Below are 15,682 nucleotides of genomic sequence, written 5' to 3'. Positions count from 1 at the left end.
AGTAGGGACTTGAAACCTTGCTGGGGAGTGGATTTTTGGCACATCTCCCGTGCAAATTGGCTCAGATATGGCCAAGTTATTTTGGTCTTTGGAAAATGTCAGTTTGCAGGTGCTCAGACTTGCTAGACCTTCTCGGTTAAATTCCCTGAAGTTCCATCCATGTTGGGCATGCTTCAGCCCAGACTGAGCAGAACTTGCCCTACAGTTAGAAATTAATGGAGATATCTCATCTCCTAGAACTGGAAGGGACCTTGAAAGGTCATAGAGTTCAGCCCCCTGCCTTCACTAGCAGGACCAAGTACTGATTTTGCCCCAGATCCCCAAGTGGCTCCCTCAAGGACTGAACTCACAACCCTGGGTTTAGCAGGCCAATTCTCAAACCACTGAGCTATTCCTCCCCCCATACTAACTCTGAGCTGTGTCAAGTCCGGATCCAGGCACCTGAATTGACAGCAGGTGTCTCTCCTGTGCTTTCAGTGACATCCCACCCCTCCCTTTGGGCCCAGACAATGTGGAAGAGGAAGCTACTTGATTCACATGTAGAGGGGACAAGAGCCAGACCTGGGGGGGGTGGGAAACTGGAGGCAGGGTGGTGGTGGCAAGACTGGGACTGGCTGAGCAAGGAGACTGGGAGCCAGGGTTGAAAAGAGGCAATAGTAGGATTAGGAGCCGGTGGGACTGGGGAATATGGGAAGGAGTGGCAACTGAATGTTGGTGGGGAGGGACTGCCTGGACAAAGAAATAGGACAAGGCGCTAGTGGGTTGAGTGTGGGACTGGGATGCAGAGAGATGAAGGTAGGACTTCTGGGCAAGGAGATGGGATGAAAAGCCTGTGTGGAAACTGGGACTGGGGAGGAGGGGAGAGAGAGATAGGACTGGGATGGGGCAGGTTGGAGGGGACTGGGCAGAAGTGGTCATGTGTGGAATTGGGCAGAAGAGTTTGTGCTCACTAGAGCACACTTCTCTCCAGAGCCTGGAATGGGACCCAAGATTCCTTGCCATTCCTCTACTTTCAGCAAAGATCTGTGAAACCCACTGGCAAAATGTCCAATCCCCCTCTTGTGCTAGTCCACATAGAGGATGTATATTTACTGCTGCTATCACTTACTCTGTTAGCTCAGATGGCAGAGGTCTCTGGAGTGGATCTAAAGGGTCCAGGCCTGCTGATAACCCACATGGGTGTCTACCTACCACAAGGTGGAATTCCTGTTTTTCAGTTTGCTCTTTTTTTTAAAACCTGGAAAATTACCCACAAACTAAATTAAAATATCAATATTAAGGTTGAATAGTCAAGCATTGGTACGTTAGGAAATACCAGGAAGTTGCCTGTGCAACTTTAATTGGGCCCTTTTATGCATACATATTATCATAGTCACGGCACACAATGGATGGTACTCACTTAATGAACAGCTATTAATATTTTGTTTTCTTCTCATTTTTCAAAGCATAGCCCATATGTTATGTAGTGCACACTGTTCAAACCCTGCTCAAAGACAGAATTATTAATTTCCTTCTGTTTTTTTCTGTGGCACTCATCATTATAGTATCTAAATGTTTCACAAGCATTAATTTTACTTTCACGCTACCTCTGAGAGGTGGGGCAGTAACGGCATTATCTCCATTTTACTGACAGGGAACTGAGCACTGAGAGATTAAGGTTTTTTTAAAAAAAAAAATCCACTAATTTTGAGTGCCCAGTTTGAGATGCCCAAGAGCTTGTTTTTCAGAGGATTTAGCACATTGTGTTCAAAGCACAGCTCCCATTGATTTGAGTTGCTGCTGTGAGGGCTCAGCACTACTATAAATCCGATTCCAGTCTCTCAAATCAGGGACCCAGAAAATGGGGAATGCACAATTAAAGGCCATCTCTCAATAGTTTGGCTTGAGTGACTTGCTTAGCATTATAAGAACTCTATGGCAGATTCAGGGATAAAATCCAGTTCTTGAGGGCAGCATTCAACTACTTTAATAACGAGACCCTCCTTTCTCTTCCTGCAATCACCTGCCACATTCACTATACATCTTTCAACTTCTGCAACAAGTAAAACAAGGGTCCTACAAACAACAGCTTTCTTCACTACACAACTCTGATTCATATTCAGAGCAGGTTCCTACTGGACATTGAAAGAGGCAGGGATTCTGTAGAAAAAGTACATGACTGTGTAATTAAATACTGGATCATAATGCATATGCACAAGGAGGGAAAATTAAGGTTGTCCAAGCAACCTTAATTCTGCTATTTCCAAATTTGAGTGCTTGAATTTGTAACCTTAATACTATTTATATATAGGGTTGGAAGGATTAGATTTTTATTGGTAAATGTCAGTTTCATTGTACCCACACAAATGGATGAAAAGTATTTCCATTGATGATAATTGAAATTTACAGAAAGGCAAAGTAAGAGAAAAGTGCTGCATGAGAGCATATTAGAATTTGATTTAAGGATATTTACTTTGTATATATGACGTGATGTTGACAATTTGTGTTTTGACCATTATAAAGCTCTATCTTTGTGAATCTCAATATCTACTGTCATTACATAAGTCTGACCCCCCCCAATTACCCCAACTGAAAATTTAAATCAAAATAAATAAATCCCATAATTTTGCACAATAGTGAACTTAAATTGATTAAAAAAAGCTTAAAAATAAACATTGCTGTTTTGTCAAAATGATATAAAAATTGAATTCTCCCAAGCCTAATTATGTAGATTGATAGATTGTTGCGGTGATTGCATGTATACACATTTTTGTGCATAGATTTTGAGGATTTTTGTTGTTGTTTGTTAAAAACTTTGTCCCTAAGTGTGTGTGTGGGGAAAAACCTTGTGTTTAAGGAGGCTTATTGTAGCATTTTGTAGTGCAGCAAGGTAGCATTGTAGGATGAAGATGGAATAAAAAGATTCATAAATATTTAAGACCAGAAGGAACCATTATGATCCTGTAATCTGACTCCTGCGTGACACAAGCCATAGAAACTCATCCAATAGTTTTGCATCAAATTCAAGATCAAAGTTCTGTTTGAGCTACAGAAGAGGTTTAGAACAAATCCAGTCTTGATTTAAAGACTTCAGAGGATGGATAATTGTTAGGTCCCTGCGTAAGTTATTTCTATGGCTAATTTAATTTCTAGTCTGAATTTTAGCTTCATGTTACAGATGTTGGATCATAGTTATGTCTTTTTCTGCTAGATTAAAGAGTCATCTATTAGAAATCTTTTCCCAATGAAGATACTTGTAGACCATGATTAAAGTCACCTCTTATCCTTCTCTTGTATAAACTAAATAGATGAAGCTTCTTAAATCTCTTGCTATAAGGCATGTTTTCCAGATCTCAGATCATTTTGGTGTATGTTTTTTTGAACCTTTTCCAATTTGCCAACATCCGTTTTGAAGTGGGAAGTCCAGGACTGGATGCAGTATTCCAGTAATGGTCTCACTAATGTCATATACAGATGTAATGCCATCTTTTTACTCTTACTTGATGATATTCTGTTGATGCCAGGATCACATTAGTTACTCTAGCTACATCATTGCATTAGGAGCTGATGTTCAGTTCATTTTTTACCATAACCTATAAATCCTTTACAGTGTTGCTGGACTGCAAGGCCTGGTCTACACTACGACTTTAATTCGGATTTAGCAGAGTTAAATCGAATTAACCCTGCACCCGTCCACACAACGAAGCCATTTAATTCGAAATAAAGGGCTCTTTAAATCGATTTCTGTACTCCACCCCGACGAGCGTAGTAGCGGCAAAATCGATTTTATCATTTCAAATTAGGGTTAGTGTGGCCGCAATTCGATGGTATTGGCCTCCGGGAGCTATCCCACAGTGCACCATTGTGACCACTCTGGACAGAAATTTGAACTCGGATGCACTGGCCAGGTAGACAGGAAAAGCCCCGCGAACATTTGAATTTCATTTCCTGTTTGCCCAGCATGGAGAGCACAGGTGACCACAGAGAGCTCATCAGCACAGGTAACCATGCAGTCCGATAATCGAAAAAGAGCACCAGCATGGACCGTACGGGAGGTACTGGATCTGATCGCTATATGGGGAGAGGATTCAGTGCTAGCAGAACTTCGTTCAAAAAGACGAAATGAAAAAACTTTTGAAAAAATCTCCAAGGGCATGATGGAGAGAGGCCACAATAGGGACTCAGATCAGTGCCGCGTGAAAGTCAAGGAGCTCAGACAAGCCTATCAAAAAACAAAGGAGGCAAACGGTCGCTCCGGGTCAGAGCCGCGGACATGCCGCTTCTACGTCAAGCTGCATGCAGTTCTAGGGGGGGCTGCCACCACTACCCCACCTTTGACCATGGATTCCGAGGGGGGGATCATCTCATCAGCTACACCTGAGGATTCTGCAGATGGGGAAGAGGAGGAGGAGGAGGATGAGCTTGCAGAGAGCACCCAGCACTCCGTTCTCCCCAACAGCCAGGATCTTTTTCTCAGCCTGACTGAAGTACCCTCCCAACCCAGTATCCAAGACCACGACCCCATGGAAGGGACCTCAGGTGAGTTTACCTTTTAAAATATAAAACTTGTTTTAAAAGCAAGGGTTTTTAATGATTACTTTGCCCTGAGGACTTGGGATGCATTTGCAGCCAGTACAGCTACTGGAAAAGTCTGTTAATGTGTCTGGGGATGGAGCGGAAATCCTCCAGAGACATCTCCATGAAGCTGTCCTGGAGATACTCCAAAAGTCTTACCACAAGGTTTCTGGGCAGTGCAGCCTTATTCCGTCCTCCATGGTAGGACACTTGACCACGCCATGCTTGCAGCAAGTAATCTGGTATCATTGCATGACAAAGCCTGGCAGCGTATGGTCCCGGTGTTTGCTGGCATTCAAGCAACATCCGTTCTTTATCTCGCTGTGTAATCCTCAGGAGAGGGCTATCGCTCATGGTAACCTGGTTGAAATACGGAAATTTAATTAAGGGGACAGAGGTGGCAGTTCCTACTGGGCTGTTTGCCTGTGGCTGAAAAGAAATCCTTCCCTGCAGTTAGCCAAGCGCGGGGGGGGGGGGGGGGGGGGGGGAATTGGCGCTGAGCTTTTTGCGTTTGGCTAGCAGGGATCTTCCCTGATACCAGCCACACGGCAAAATGCGACCTTGCACAGAAATCTCATGTGCTATGTAATGTGAATAGTGTTGGTCACCGTGAAAGAGTATAAGCATTGTTCTGCAAAATGTATCTTTTTAAAAAATTCTCTCCCTTTTTTCCCTCCCTCCAGCAGCTGCAAATTCTTCAAGCCTCCCTCCTCCATCCCGAAGGCTATCACAGATAAGGCGTCGGAAATAGAAGACGCGAGACGAGATGCTCGCAGAAATCATGGAATCCACCCACAGTGACAGAGCTCATCTGAATGAGTGGAAGGACACGGTTTCAAAGTATAGGAAAGAAGACAGTGAACGTGAGGACAGGAGGGACCAGTGTGAGGAGAGGAGAGATGCTCGAGATGAGAGGTGGCGGCAGGAAGATCAGAGGAGGCAGGATGCAACGCTGGGGCTGCTGCGTGAGCAAACAGACATGCTCCGGCGTCTGGTGGAGCTTCAGGAACGGCAGCAGGATAACAGAGTGCTGCTACAGCCCCTGTATAACCCCCCTCCTCCCTCACCATGTTCCATAGCCTCCTCACCCAGACGTGTAAGAACGTGGGGGGGAGGCTCCGTACACCTTCCCATTCCACCCCAGTGGACAGCCCAAGCAAAAGGCTGTCATTTTTTTAACCTTTTTTTAGTGGCCTTTTCCCTCCCGCCGATCCTCCTCCCAAACCCCACCCGGGTTCCCTCCCTCTTTTTATAATGTATTAATAAAGAGTAAATGATTTTTAAACGATAGTGACTTTATTTGGTTTGAAAGCAAGCTGGGGGAAGGGGGAGGGGTAGGTTCCTTACAGAGAATGAGTCAATAAAGGGGGTGGGTTTTCATGAAGGAGAAACAAACAGATATTTCACACTGTAGCCTGGCCAGTCATGAAACTGGTTTTCAAAGCTTCTCTGATGCACAGTGCTTCCTGGTGTGCTCTTCTAATCGCCCTGGTGTCTGGCTGTGCGTAATCAGCAGCCAGGCGATTTGCCTCAGCCTCCCACCCCACCATAAAGGTCTCGCCCTTACTTTCACAGAGATTGTGGAGCACACAGCAAGCAGAAATAACAATGGGGAGATTGGTTTGGCTGAGGTCTGAGTGAGTCAGTAACGATCGCCAGCGACCTTTTAAACGGCCAAATGCACATTCTGCACTTGCTCAGCCTGTAGTTGAACAGCTCCTGACTCCTGTCCAGGCTGCCTGTGTATGGCTTCATGAGCCATGGCATTAAGGGGTAGGCTGGGTCCCCAAGAATAACTATTGGCATTTCAACATCCCCAACAGTTATTTTCTGGTCCGGAAAGTAAGTCCCTTGCTGCAGCCCTTTAAACAGATTAGTGTTCCTGAAGACGCGAGCGTCATGAATCTTTCCCGGCCAGCCCAGGGATGTTGGTGAAACGTCCCTTGTGATCCACAAGTGCTTGCAGCACCATTGAAAAGTACCCCTTGCGGTTTATGTACTGGGTACCCTGGTGCTCCGGTGCCAAGATAGGGATATGGGTTCCATCTGTCTCCCCACCACAGTTAGGGAATCCCATTGCAGCAAAGCCATCCACTATGGCCTGCACATTTCCCAGAGTCGCTACCTTTCGTAGCAGCACCTGAGTGATTGCTTTGGCTACTTGCATCACAGCAGCCCCCACAGTAGATTTGCCCACTCCAAATTGATTCCCGACTGACCGGTAGCTGTCTGGCGTTGCAAGCTTCCACAGGGCTATCGCCACTCGCTTCTCAACTGTGAGGGCTGCTCTCATCTTGGTATTCTGGCGCTTCAGGGCAGGGGACAGCAAGTCACAAAGTTCCATGAAAGTGCCCTTACGCATACGAAAGTTCCGCAGCCACTGGGAATCATCCCACACCTGCAACACTATGCGGTCCCACCAGTCTGTGCTCGTTTCCCTTGCCCAGAATCGGCGTTCCATGGATAGAACCTGCCCCATTAACAACATGATCTCCAAAGCACCGGGGCCCGCGGTTTGACAGAATTCTGTGTCTGTGTCCATGTCCTCATCACGCTTGTTGCTGCGCTGCCGCCGCCACTTCCTCCTCGCCTCGTTTTTCTGGTCCCGGCTGAGCTTAAACTCCACGAGAACGCGCGAGGTGTTTACAATGTTCATGACTGCTGTCTTGAGCTGAGCGGGCTCCATGCTTGCCGTGGTATGGAGTCTGCAGTGTTCACCCAGGAAAAAAGGCGCGAAATGGTTGTTCGCCGTCCGTTGCTTTCATGCAGGGACGGAGGGAGGGGTGAGGCTGTACCCAGAACCACCTGCGACAATGTTTTTTGTCCCATCAGGCACTCGGATCTCAACCCAGGATTCCAATGGGCGGGGGAGACTGCGGGAACTATGGGATAGCTATGGGATAGCTACCCACAGTGCAACGCTCAAGAAATCAACGCTAGCCCCGGAACATGGACGCACACCGCCGAATTAATGTGCTTAGTGTGGCCGCATACATTTGACTTTATACAATCTGTTTCCCAAATTTGAATTTTATAAATTCGGATTAATCCCATAGTGTAGACATACCCCAAGATTCTGACCTCCACTAATAAGTGTAACCTGCGTTCTTTGTTCCTAGGTGTATGTGTGGCTTTACATTTTGCTGCATTAAAATGAGCCCCCATTACCAAATGATGTATAACAGTGTGTATATCTTGCTCATGTTTACTTTGACAACCTCCTGACAAGGTATCACTAATAGTAAGTTTCATAATTATCTGTTGGCCAGCAGCTAGTTCCCTGAAGCAAGTCAATAGAAACCCTGTCTTTAGCCAGATCAGTGCCTGCCATTGCAGTAACTGCGTAAATTATTTGCTAGCTACATAAAATACACAAGAGGTAAATTGTATAGGGAATCGTTGGATGAGGCAGTGTTTAGAATACAAGGTTCCTACCATCAAGAGCAAACATTGCTTTTATTTTATTTTTTTCAACTTTGATACAACAGAAGAGACTTTGCTTACTCAGGAGGCAGATGGAATTGTTCCAACTGTATTCTGGACTGCTCACACTACGCTAGGGCTTCTAAACTTTTTTCATAACCTGAGCCACATCTTAAAGAGAGATTCTCTTAGTCTATCTGCTTTTTCATGTGTGATTACATAATATCCTTGTGGGAAATAGAAGCTGTTTACATGGGAATGTAATCTTAAGAAACATTTTTATATTTTTCAGCTCTTCATGTCATGTAGTAAATGAGGCAAATTTAATGGAATTGTTGTGGATTTTCACCAATGTAACAGATCAGCTTGTGGCCTGTAAAGAATTATGAAATTGAAAATTGCATCGGGTATATAGCAACAGAGGGTCCTGTGGCACCTTTGAGACTAACAGAAGTACTGGGAGCATAAGCTTTCGTGGGTAAGAACCTCACTTCTTCAGATGCAAGACGTGAGGTTCTTACCCACGAAAGCTTATGCTCCCAGTACTTCTGTTAGTCTCAAAGGTGCCACAGGACCCTCTGTTGCTTTTTACAGATTCAGACTAACACGGCTACCCCTCTGAATCGGGTATATAAAGTTTTTCAACGTCTCACAAGAGCTAGTATACAAGATGTTCTAAGATCCACTGGGAAGAAGTATTAGTATCTTGCAGTTATTGAGCTCTAAGGAGCCGCTGTAAAATATCATGAAATTTCCTCATGGTGAGAGAAACTCCACACTAACTGTTTTGAAGACAGCTGGATGAATGACATTGCCCATTACATTGAACTCATTTAGAGCTTCCCATAGGCTGTTGCAGAAGTAAAAAAAAATCTGTTTTCATTCCTTTTATAATCCTGGCATAAAGCTTCAAAAAGACGCTTTTGTTAATCAGTTGGATTGGGTAGAGTGACAGTGGGGGTATCTTGTGCTGTTTTCTTTCTTGCTTCATCTGTCTCAGGCGAGTTGTATACCATAGTTCATGGTGCTGGTGAATAGGGAGTTTAGGGGTCAGACTATTTTTAATCAAGGATAAAGATAAATTATGGAGTTCTACCAGATGACCTATTGAGTGATCTCTTGGCTTGACAATATTTTCCCTCAACAGACTTAAAATTACACTGTCTGTCTTAGTCTTTGAGTGCAGACCATTTAAATAGACTCATTATTCATCACTTCCCTTGTGAGAAACATGTGCCCTGACCCTCAGACTGGAGAAGACAATGGTTGATCCATCACAAAAGAATGACCCTTCTCTCCCCTTCTTTTTAGCTCAGAAGTGAGATCCAGGCTGTTGCTGAGTTGAGCCAGAAACCACCTGGAATGGTTCTATGGTTGTCCTGGTGACCATAAAAAACGTGAGCTAATCTAGAACAGTGTACATCTGTATGGACATTTAACTTACCAAGAACAGTCTGGCTTGGTGACTCCTGTACTGATGCATGATGGAACTCTTAGCTCAAGGGTAAACTCTGCAGTGCAATGGGTAGGATTAGTATTGGTTTATAGTAGATTCATATTTCCATTTTGTACATATAATGGACATACTTTTTCAGGTCTAGCTTTGGAATAGTAGGAGTCCTATATTTAAGATTGAATGCAATTAGCTCAGAGACACCACTTTGCTAATCCTTTCTCACTTCATGCTGAACCATGAACCCACCTGGTAACATATGTTAACACTAGTGAATTTTCATTGGCTTCTGTGAGTTGCACTGGATCTTCTGAGAACAGAATTTTTGAAAAGACATATACTTTATATCCTTTGGCTATTGAATAACACCATGATAGTTTTTAAAAGTTTGAATTACTGATAAAATACTAAGAAAGTGTGTTTTCACATTTTAATATTTTTCACGTTATCATTCCATAGTACTATAAATAATTTTATGAGTAAAACAAAAAACAACCCCCCCAAACTCAACAATCTTCTTTTTGTAGCTAATTAGACATTATCTTCTGTAAACAAGAACTTTCCACCCTTCTTACACACCATCTATTATTTGTTTGTTTATATGGCCTGTTTATGTATAGATTTTATTTTTTATTTTTTTTTAAGTTATGTTCTTAAATTCATGTTAGGCACCTAAAAACGTAAGAACAGCTAAACTGGGTCAGACCAAAGTATCCTGTCTGCTGACATTGACCAATGCCAGGTGCCCCAGAAAGAATGAACAGAACAGGTAATCATCAAGTGATCCATCCCCTGTCACTCATTCCTAGCTTCTGGCAAACAGAGGCTAGGGACACCATCTCTGCCCATCCTGGCTAATAGGCATTGATCGATCTATCCTCCATGAATTTTTCTAGTTCTTTTTTTGAATCCTTTTATAGTTTTTGCCTTCAAAACATCCTCTGGCAAGGAGTTCCACAGGTTGACTGTGCATTGTGTGAAAAAAATACTACTTTTTGTTTGTTTCAAACCTGCTGCCTATTAATTTCATTTGATGACCCTTAGCTCTTGTGTTATGAGTAGGAGTGAATAACACTTCCTTATTTACTTTCTCCATACCAGTCATGATTTTATAGACCTCTATCGTATCCCCCGTTAGTCATCTCTTTTCCAGGCTGAAAAGTCCCATTCTTATTAATCTCTCCTCATATGGCAGCCGTTCCACACCCCTAATCATTTTTGTTGCCCTTTTCTGAACCTTTTCCAATTCCAATATATCTTTTTTTGAGATGGGGCGACCACATCTGCACACAGTATTCAAGATGTGGGCATACCATGGATTTATATAAAGGCGATATGATATTTTCTGTCTTATCTATTCTGTACTTAATGATTCCCAACGTTCCATTCGCTTTTTTGACTGCCGCTGAACATTGAGTGGATGTTTTCAGAGAACTATCCACAATGACTCCAAGATCCAAGTGAGTGATAACAGCTCATTTAGACACCATCATTTTATATGTATAGTTGGGATTATGTTTTCCAATGTGCATTACTTTGCATTTATCAACATTGAAAAAAGTGGACTTTCTGTTTTGTTTTGTGTTTCCAATGCTCTTGAGCACCTCTAACCTTCCATAAACTTCAGTGGACTTTGTGGTGCTCATCACTTCTGAAAATAAAGCCATTTATTTTTAGTTTCCCAAAATATAGGTTTAGGAGCTTAACTTTAGGCACTCAGTTATGAAAATATGGCTGTGAAATTTCAGCTTCATAAGAATGAATGCATACAGCTATGTTAGCAAACTTGAAAGTAGCACAGTTACATGTGATCCTGAGCAGTTGGACTGTTACTACAGCCTTTTGGAATATTTGAAATTAACATCGTGCAAATTATCTTCAAAATATTATCAGTGGTAAGTGATATATGTCCTGGGCAAAATTTTATAGTGCTTGGGATATGTGAACTTGCCTTGAGCTGCCAGGATTTAGACAGGGAAATGACATCTGGTCAAGATGACCTGGAGCAGTGGAGGGCAGACAGTTAACAAGACAGCTTCATCCAGATGTGAAGCAATGCAGCATACAATAGCAGTGGGAGGACGGCCTGAAGCAGCATACTGAATTCAGAAACTGGAAGCATTCACACAAACCTTATAGTGGTATAATTCATTCCAAAATAAGAGTCATGTCACTTCCAAAGCATACTGATTAAAGTGGGATAAAACACCAGAGAAATAGAAAAAAGAATTTTTGTGCATGTGGTCATAAGGCAGCTTATGCTGTAAAAGCTAAAGGTATACCAGAAAGCCTTTCCCATATAGGCAAGCCCTTAAACAGTGGTGTAAGTTGCTGCATACAAGATGTTCTGAAAACAGATGTAAGTATTAAAGTAGTAATTTGAGCATGTTAAATCTACTTCATTCACAGAGAGGATAGGAGAGCTGAACGGAGCAAAAAATGGTTCCATGGCTGGCTGAAAAAAAACCGTGTGCAGTAGGAGAAAGTATCTCACTCATCTACCTGTGGTGATGCAAGCAACTTACACGTGGACATTCACGCTTTGAACACTGACGTCACCGCATTAGACTTCCCAAAGCTTTGCTCCCCTTTCACGTTACAGGCCTATATGGCAGAAACACATATAGTTTTACTATACATTAGCTAACCTTTGAAAATGTATTTTCAGTACATCAAAATCATGTGTTTATACTACTGATTATAATCCTATATACACATGATGCTATAATTTACTTTGATATCGAACTATCATTTATTTTTATCAGGTTTATATATGATTAATGTATCAGAAGTGTGTCTGGATATATGAGTCACTGAGTTGGTCCATGTATCTGTCGTCCATGTATCTGTCAACATGTATTATGTCATGGTGACCCTATAGGCACTTGAAAGCTGTTGCTAGCAGGGTGTGCAGTGTTTCACCTCCTAAACACAGTGAACTGATATGAATGAATCATACTTTGCAAAGGTTTCAGTGAATTAGGGCCTACCTGTATCAGTGACTCTCTCTGCTCTTTTCCGTGGCTGCTGTGCTGTCGATGTTTTTAGAGACAGAGCCAAGATTTGAGATGTTGATGCTCAGAACAAAGTATTTTTAGTGGAGGGCTCATGACTATAGGATTCATTTTTGTGTGAGATAAGGCTGAGCCTGAATTTCACTTCCTTAAGAACACAATATAAGGTGCATCTTTTTGAAAGGACATTGCTTGTTTACAATGTATGTTGGAGTTGACAAATTCCTTTATGTCTTCTATTAAAAACTCCTTACCATATACAAATTTTAAAAATACATAAGAACAGCCATACAAGGTCAGATCAAAGGTCCATCTACCCAGTATCCTGTCTTCCGACAGTGGCCTATACCAGGTGCCCCAGAGGGAATGAACAGAACAAGTAATCAAGAGATCTATGCCCTGTGGCCCATTCCCAGCTTCTGGCAAACAGGCTAGGGGCACCATCCCTGCCCATCCTGGCCAATAGCCATTGATGGACCTATCCTCCATGAACTTGTCTAGTTCTTTTTTTGAACAGTTTACGTATTTATAGTCTTTATTGTCTGTATGAAATAAATTTTCACACTTGGCTTTAGCTAGTTACACTTTCATTTTCCTAGAGCTTCTGTTTCAAACATTTCAGGGGAATGTTTGTGTACAATCCGTTTTTACCCTCTAACACTTAAAGTTGTGGAAACATTTCTCTTGGCCTTAAGTTTTATAAAAAACTTATTTTTACAAAATTGTAAATTTGGACTTTAAAGCTAGTTTTCCCCCAAATAGCATCCAAAGATGTGTAACTCACATCTCTGGAAGTCAAACACTGGCACCTGATCATTGAAAAAAATCTGCTGAGGAGGAAGAAAGAAAATTATTTCTAGAGAGAGAGTGACTGTTGCATCTTTTTGTATCGTATGATCCACAAGTTACACTGGTGGTAGCATATAAAATATATTTTCAATATCCTCTCTATATTTTCTATATTATAGGAGTTCCACCTTTATTATAATTGCATTTTTAAGGCTTCCACTACCCTAGCATCAGGCACAAAATAAAGAAGGCATGTGTCTGGCTGAGGACCATGGTCTTAACTTTTTTTTATTGTGCAGTCACTACTGTTGCACAAAAGCTTGTGCGATTACGAGTCTTGCATTCTGCCATAAAGGCTGAAAGACTTGGGCATAAGCTCCTCTCTAGTGGTAGATAATCATACAGGCAAGGGAACTCTCCAGTGAATGTCATGTCCCTGACCTTTGAGACTTTTCTCCTGGGCTCTGTGAGAGACCATCTCCCTATTGTTTGCATCTGTTGTGATAAGTTGAAAGACAGTGTTCTATGCAGTGGTGGCTTGAGGACATTTTTATTGTGGGCACTAACTTGATTTGGCTTGACTTGTGTTCACTATTTTAAGGGCACTTTTGAGAACTCTTCTCCAATGAAATCCTTCTTCTATTTGAAGCCTCTTACAGGAATATATGCACATGTACTATAAAATGTGATGCACTGGAACAGCTGTCCCACTGGTATCCTTACTTGATGGAATAGCTCCTTCAGATGAACAGCTATAATAGTATAGATTGGGATCAACATATGTTTATTTTACTTTCAATTTATTTTCTCCTTTTTCCAAGTTGGTTAGTGCCTCAGGGGCCACAATGGCAGAACCTCTACTGTGTCTATGCAATAACTAGGCACTAAGCTGTTGTAGGCTGTAAAGATTAGAACCAATATCTGGAAATTAATCCATAATTGTAAAAGGAGCCAGTGTTATATGAAATCACTGATAAGATGTGCAACTTGTTAAATTTTTTTTGCAGAATAGGTGAGCTAATATGTGCTGAACCCAACCTGTACTTCCAGGAGTAACAGAGTAGTTCTCCAAAGAGGGCATTATAGCAGTCAGCCCTGCAGGGCATGATTGCTTGGATATATCTAGATACGTATCTGACCCTTATTTCTATGATGTAATTAACTAGTATCACCATAGGCTGGACCATGTGTGAAAGGAAAGGGCACAACTCCCACTTCTGATGATTGGAAGGAGAAATATGCATGGTGGGTATTTTTTATTATTATTACTCTTGCTGCTACATAGATGTGTTGGAGTAGCACTGTATCTAGTATGACTCCAAAGGTTGTATCAAACTTGACTACCAGGAGCAGATACCCTCTGTGGCTGATATGCAGAGTTTCTCTTTTCACCACTGTTGCCTTACTCGGGTTAATCTTTCTAATTTGTTTTCATCCTGATACTTATTTTTTTTTCATGAACTTAGGTAATTGGATGTTTGTCTGCTCTGATGAGAAAGATGTAGAGCAGGGCGTCGTAGTTTTGGACTAAAATCCACAGCATTCTTTAGTCTCCTGTAGAAGTTGGAAACTTAGAGACAGGACTGAACCCTGACTCTTCTCTGTCCCAGGAGATCTTACTTATGGAAACTGTCCCCATTGGATCTCTATGATGAAATGAGCAAAGCATGCTTGATGTAATTTAATTTCACCCTGCTATGTCAAGTCATCAACACTGCACAGTCAACAGGCTGTATAGTTATCAATGAACGTACCACTATTAGAGCAATTGTTAATTCTTTAGCTATAGATAAGCAAATTGTTGTCTCCATCCCATATCCTCATCTTCAGCCTGATTGGGGGCTGTCTAAGAAATCCACCTGTTTTGTCAACAATAAAAGTGTTACAATATATTGTATATTCTGAATAGATATTGAAAATGTTTCTCTTATTATGGGGACCCTTTCTGCAGGTCCTAAGCAGCTGTAAGAGCATTTTTCTGCTTGTACCTAAGTGTTTGGGAGTTGATCAGCTTGTGTGTAATAAATGGGTACCTTTCCTATTGGCCCCTCCATGACAGGTTGGATTGTGTAGGACATGTAGCCTCTCAGAGTTCCGCTTGCTCTACGAGGATGCCTAGGAGTATAGTCTGTACCACAGAATTGTAATATACTTTTAATAGATTATAAAGCTGGTAGGGGGACCATTGTGATTGCCTAGTCCGACCTTCTGTGTTACTAGTAAGTGGACCATAATTAGTGTGCTCTGTTTGCTTTTTGGTAAATAATTAGGAAAAGTACACTTTCGCTGTATTATCTAACTCACCCAGGAAAGTCAGTGGCATTGGATTAGGTATAAACTAGTGTAGATTCTTCAAGTGATTGTCACATGTATTCCTCTCCTCATGTGTGTGCACACACACAAAAGCATATGCTGTGAAAATGTAGCATTTTTTAACAGTTTTATATTA

General features: G+C 42.1%; 2 protein-coding genes across 3 annotated transcripts in view; both read left to right on the top strand.

Annotated features, from left to right (window-relative positions):
- AUH (AU RNA binding methylglutaconyl-CoA hydratase) overlaps positions 1-15,682 on the top strand; it is a 198,511-nt gene that overhangs the window by 14,809 nt on the left and 168,020 nt on the right. The gene's annotated exons all lie outside the window — the stretch shown is intronic.
- On the top strand, positions 3,557-5,773 carry LOC128839760 (myb/SANT-like DNA-binding domain-containing protein 2). Of its 2 annotated transcripts, none has more exons than XM_054033011.1 (2): positions 3,557-4,518; positions 5,241-5,773. In XM_054033011.1, exons 1-2 carry the CDS (start codon positions 3,987-3,989, stop codon positions 5,303-5,305), a joined length of 597 nt encoding a protein of 198 aa, XP_053888986.1. In that variant the 5' UTR covers positions 3,557-3,986; the 3' UTR covers positions 5,306-5,773. The 2 variants fall into 2 exon arrangements, with proteins under 2 accessions (XP_053888986.1, XP_053888985.1); XM_054033010.1 differs by having other exon boundaries at positions 5,238-5,773.

Source organism: Malaclemys terrapin, chromosome 6, assembly GCF_027887155.1.
Source record: "Malaclemys terrapin pileata isolate rMalTer1 chromosome 6, rMalTer1.hap1, whole genome shotgun sequence".
Taxonomy (NCBI): Eukaryota; Metazoa; Chordata; order Testudines; family Emydidae; genus Malaclemys; species Malaclemys terrapin.
This window is presented reverse-complemented; position numbering and strand designations above follow the sequence as displayed.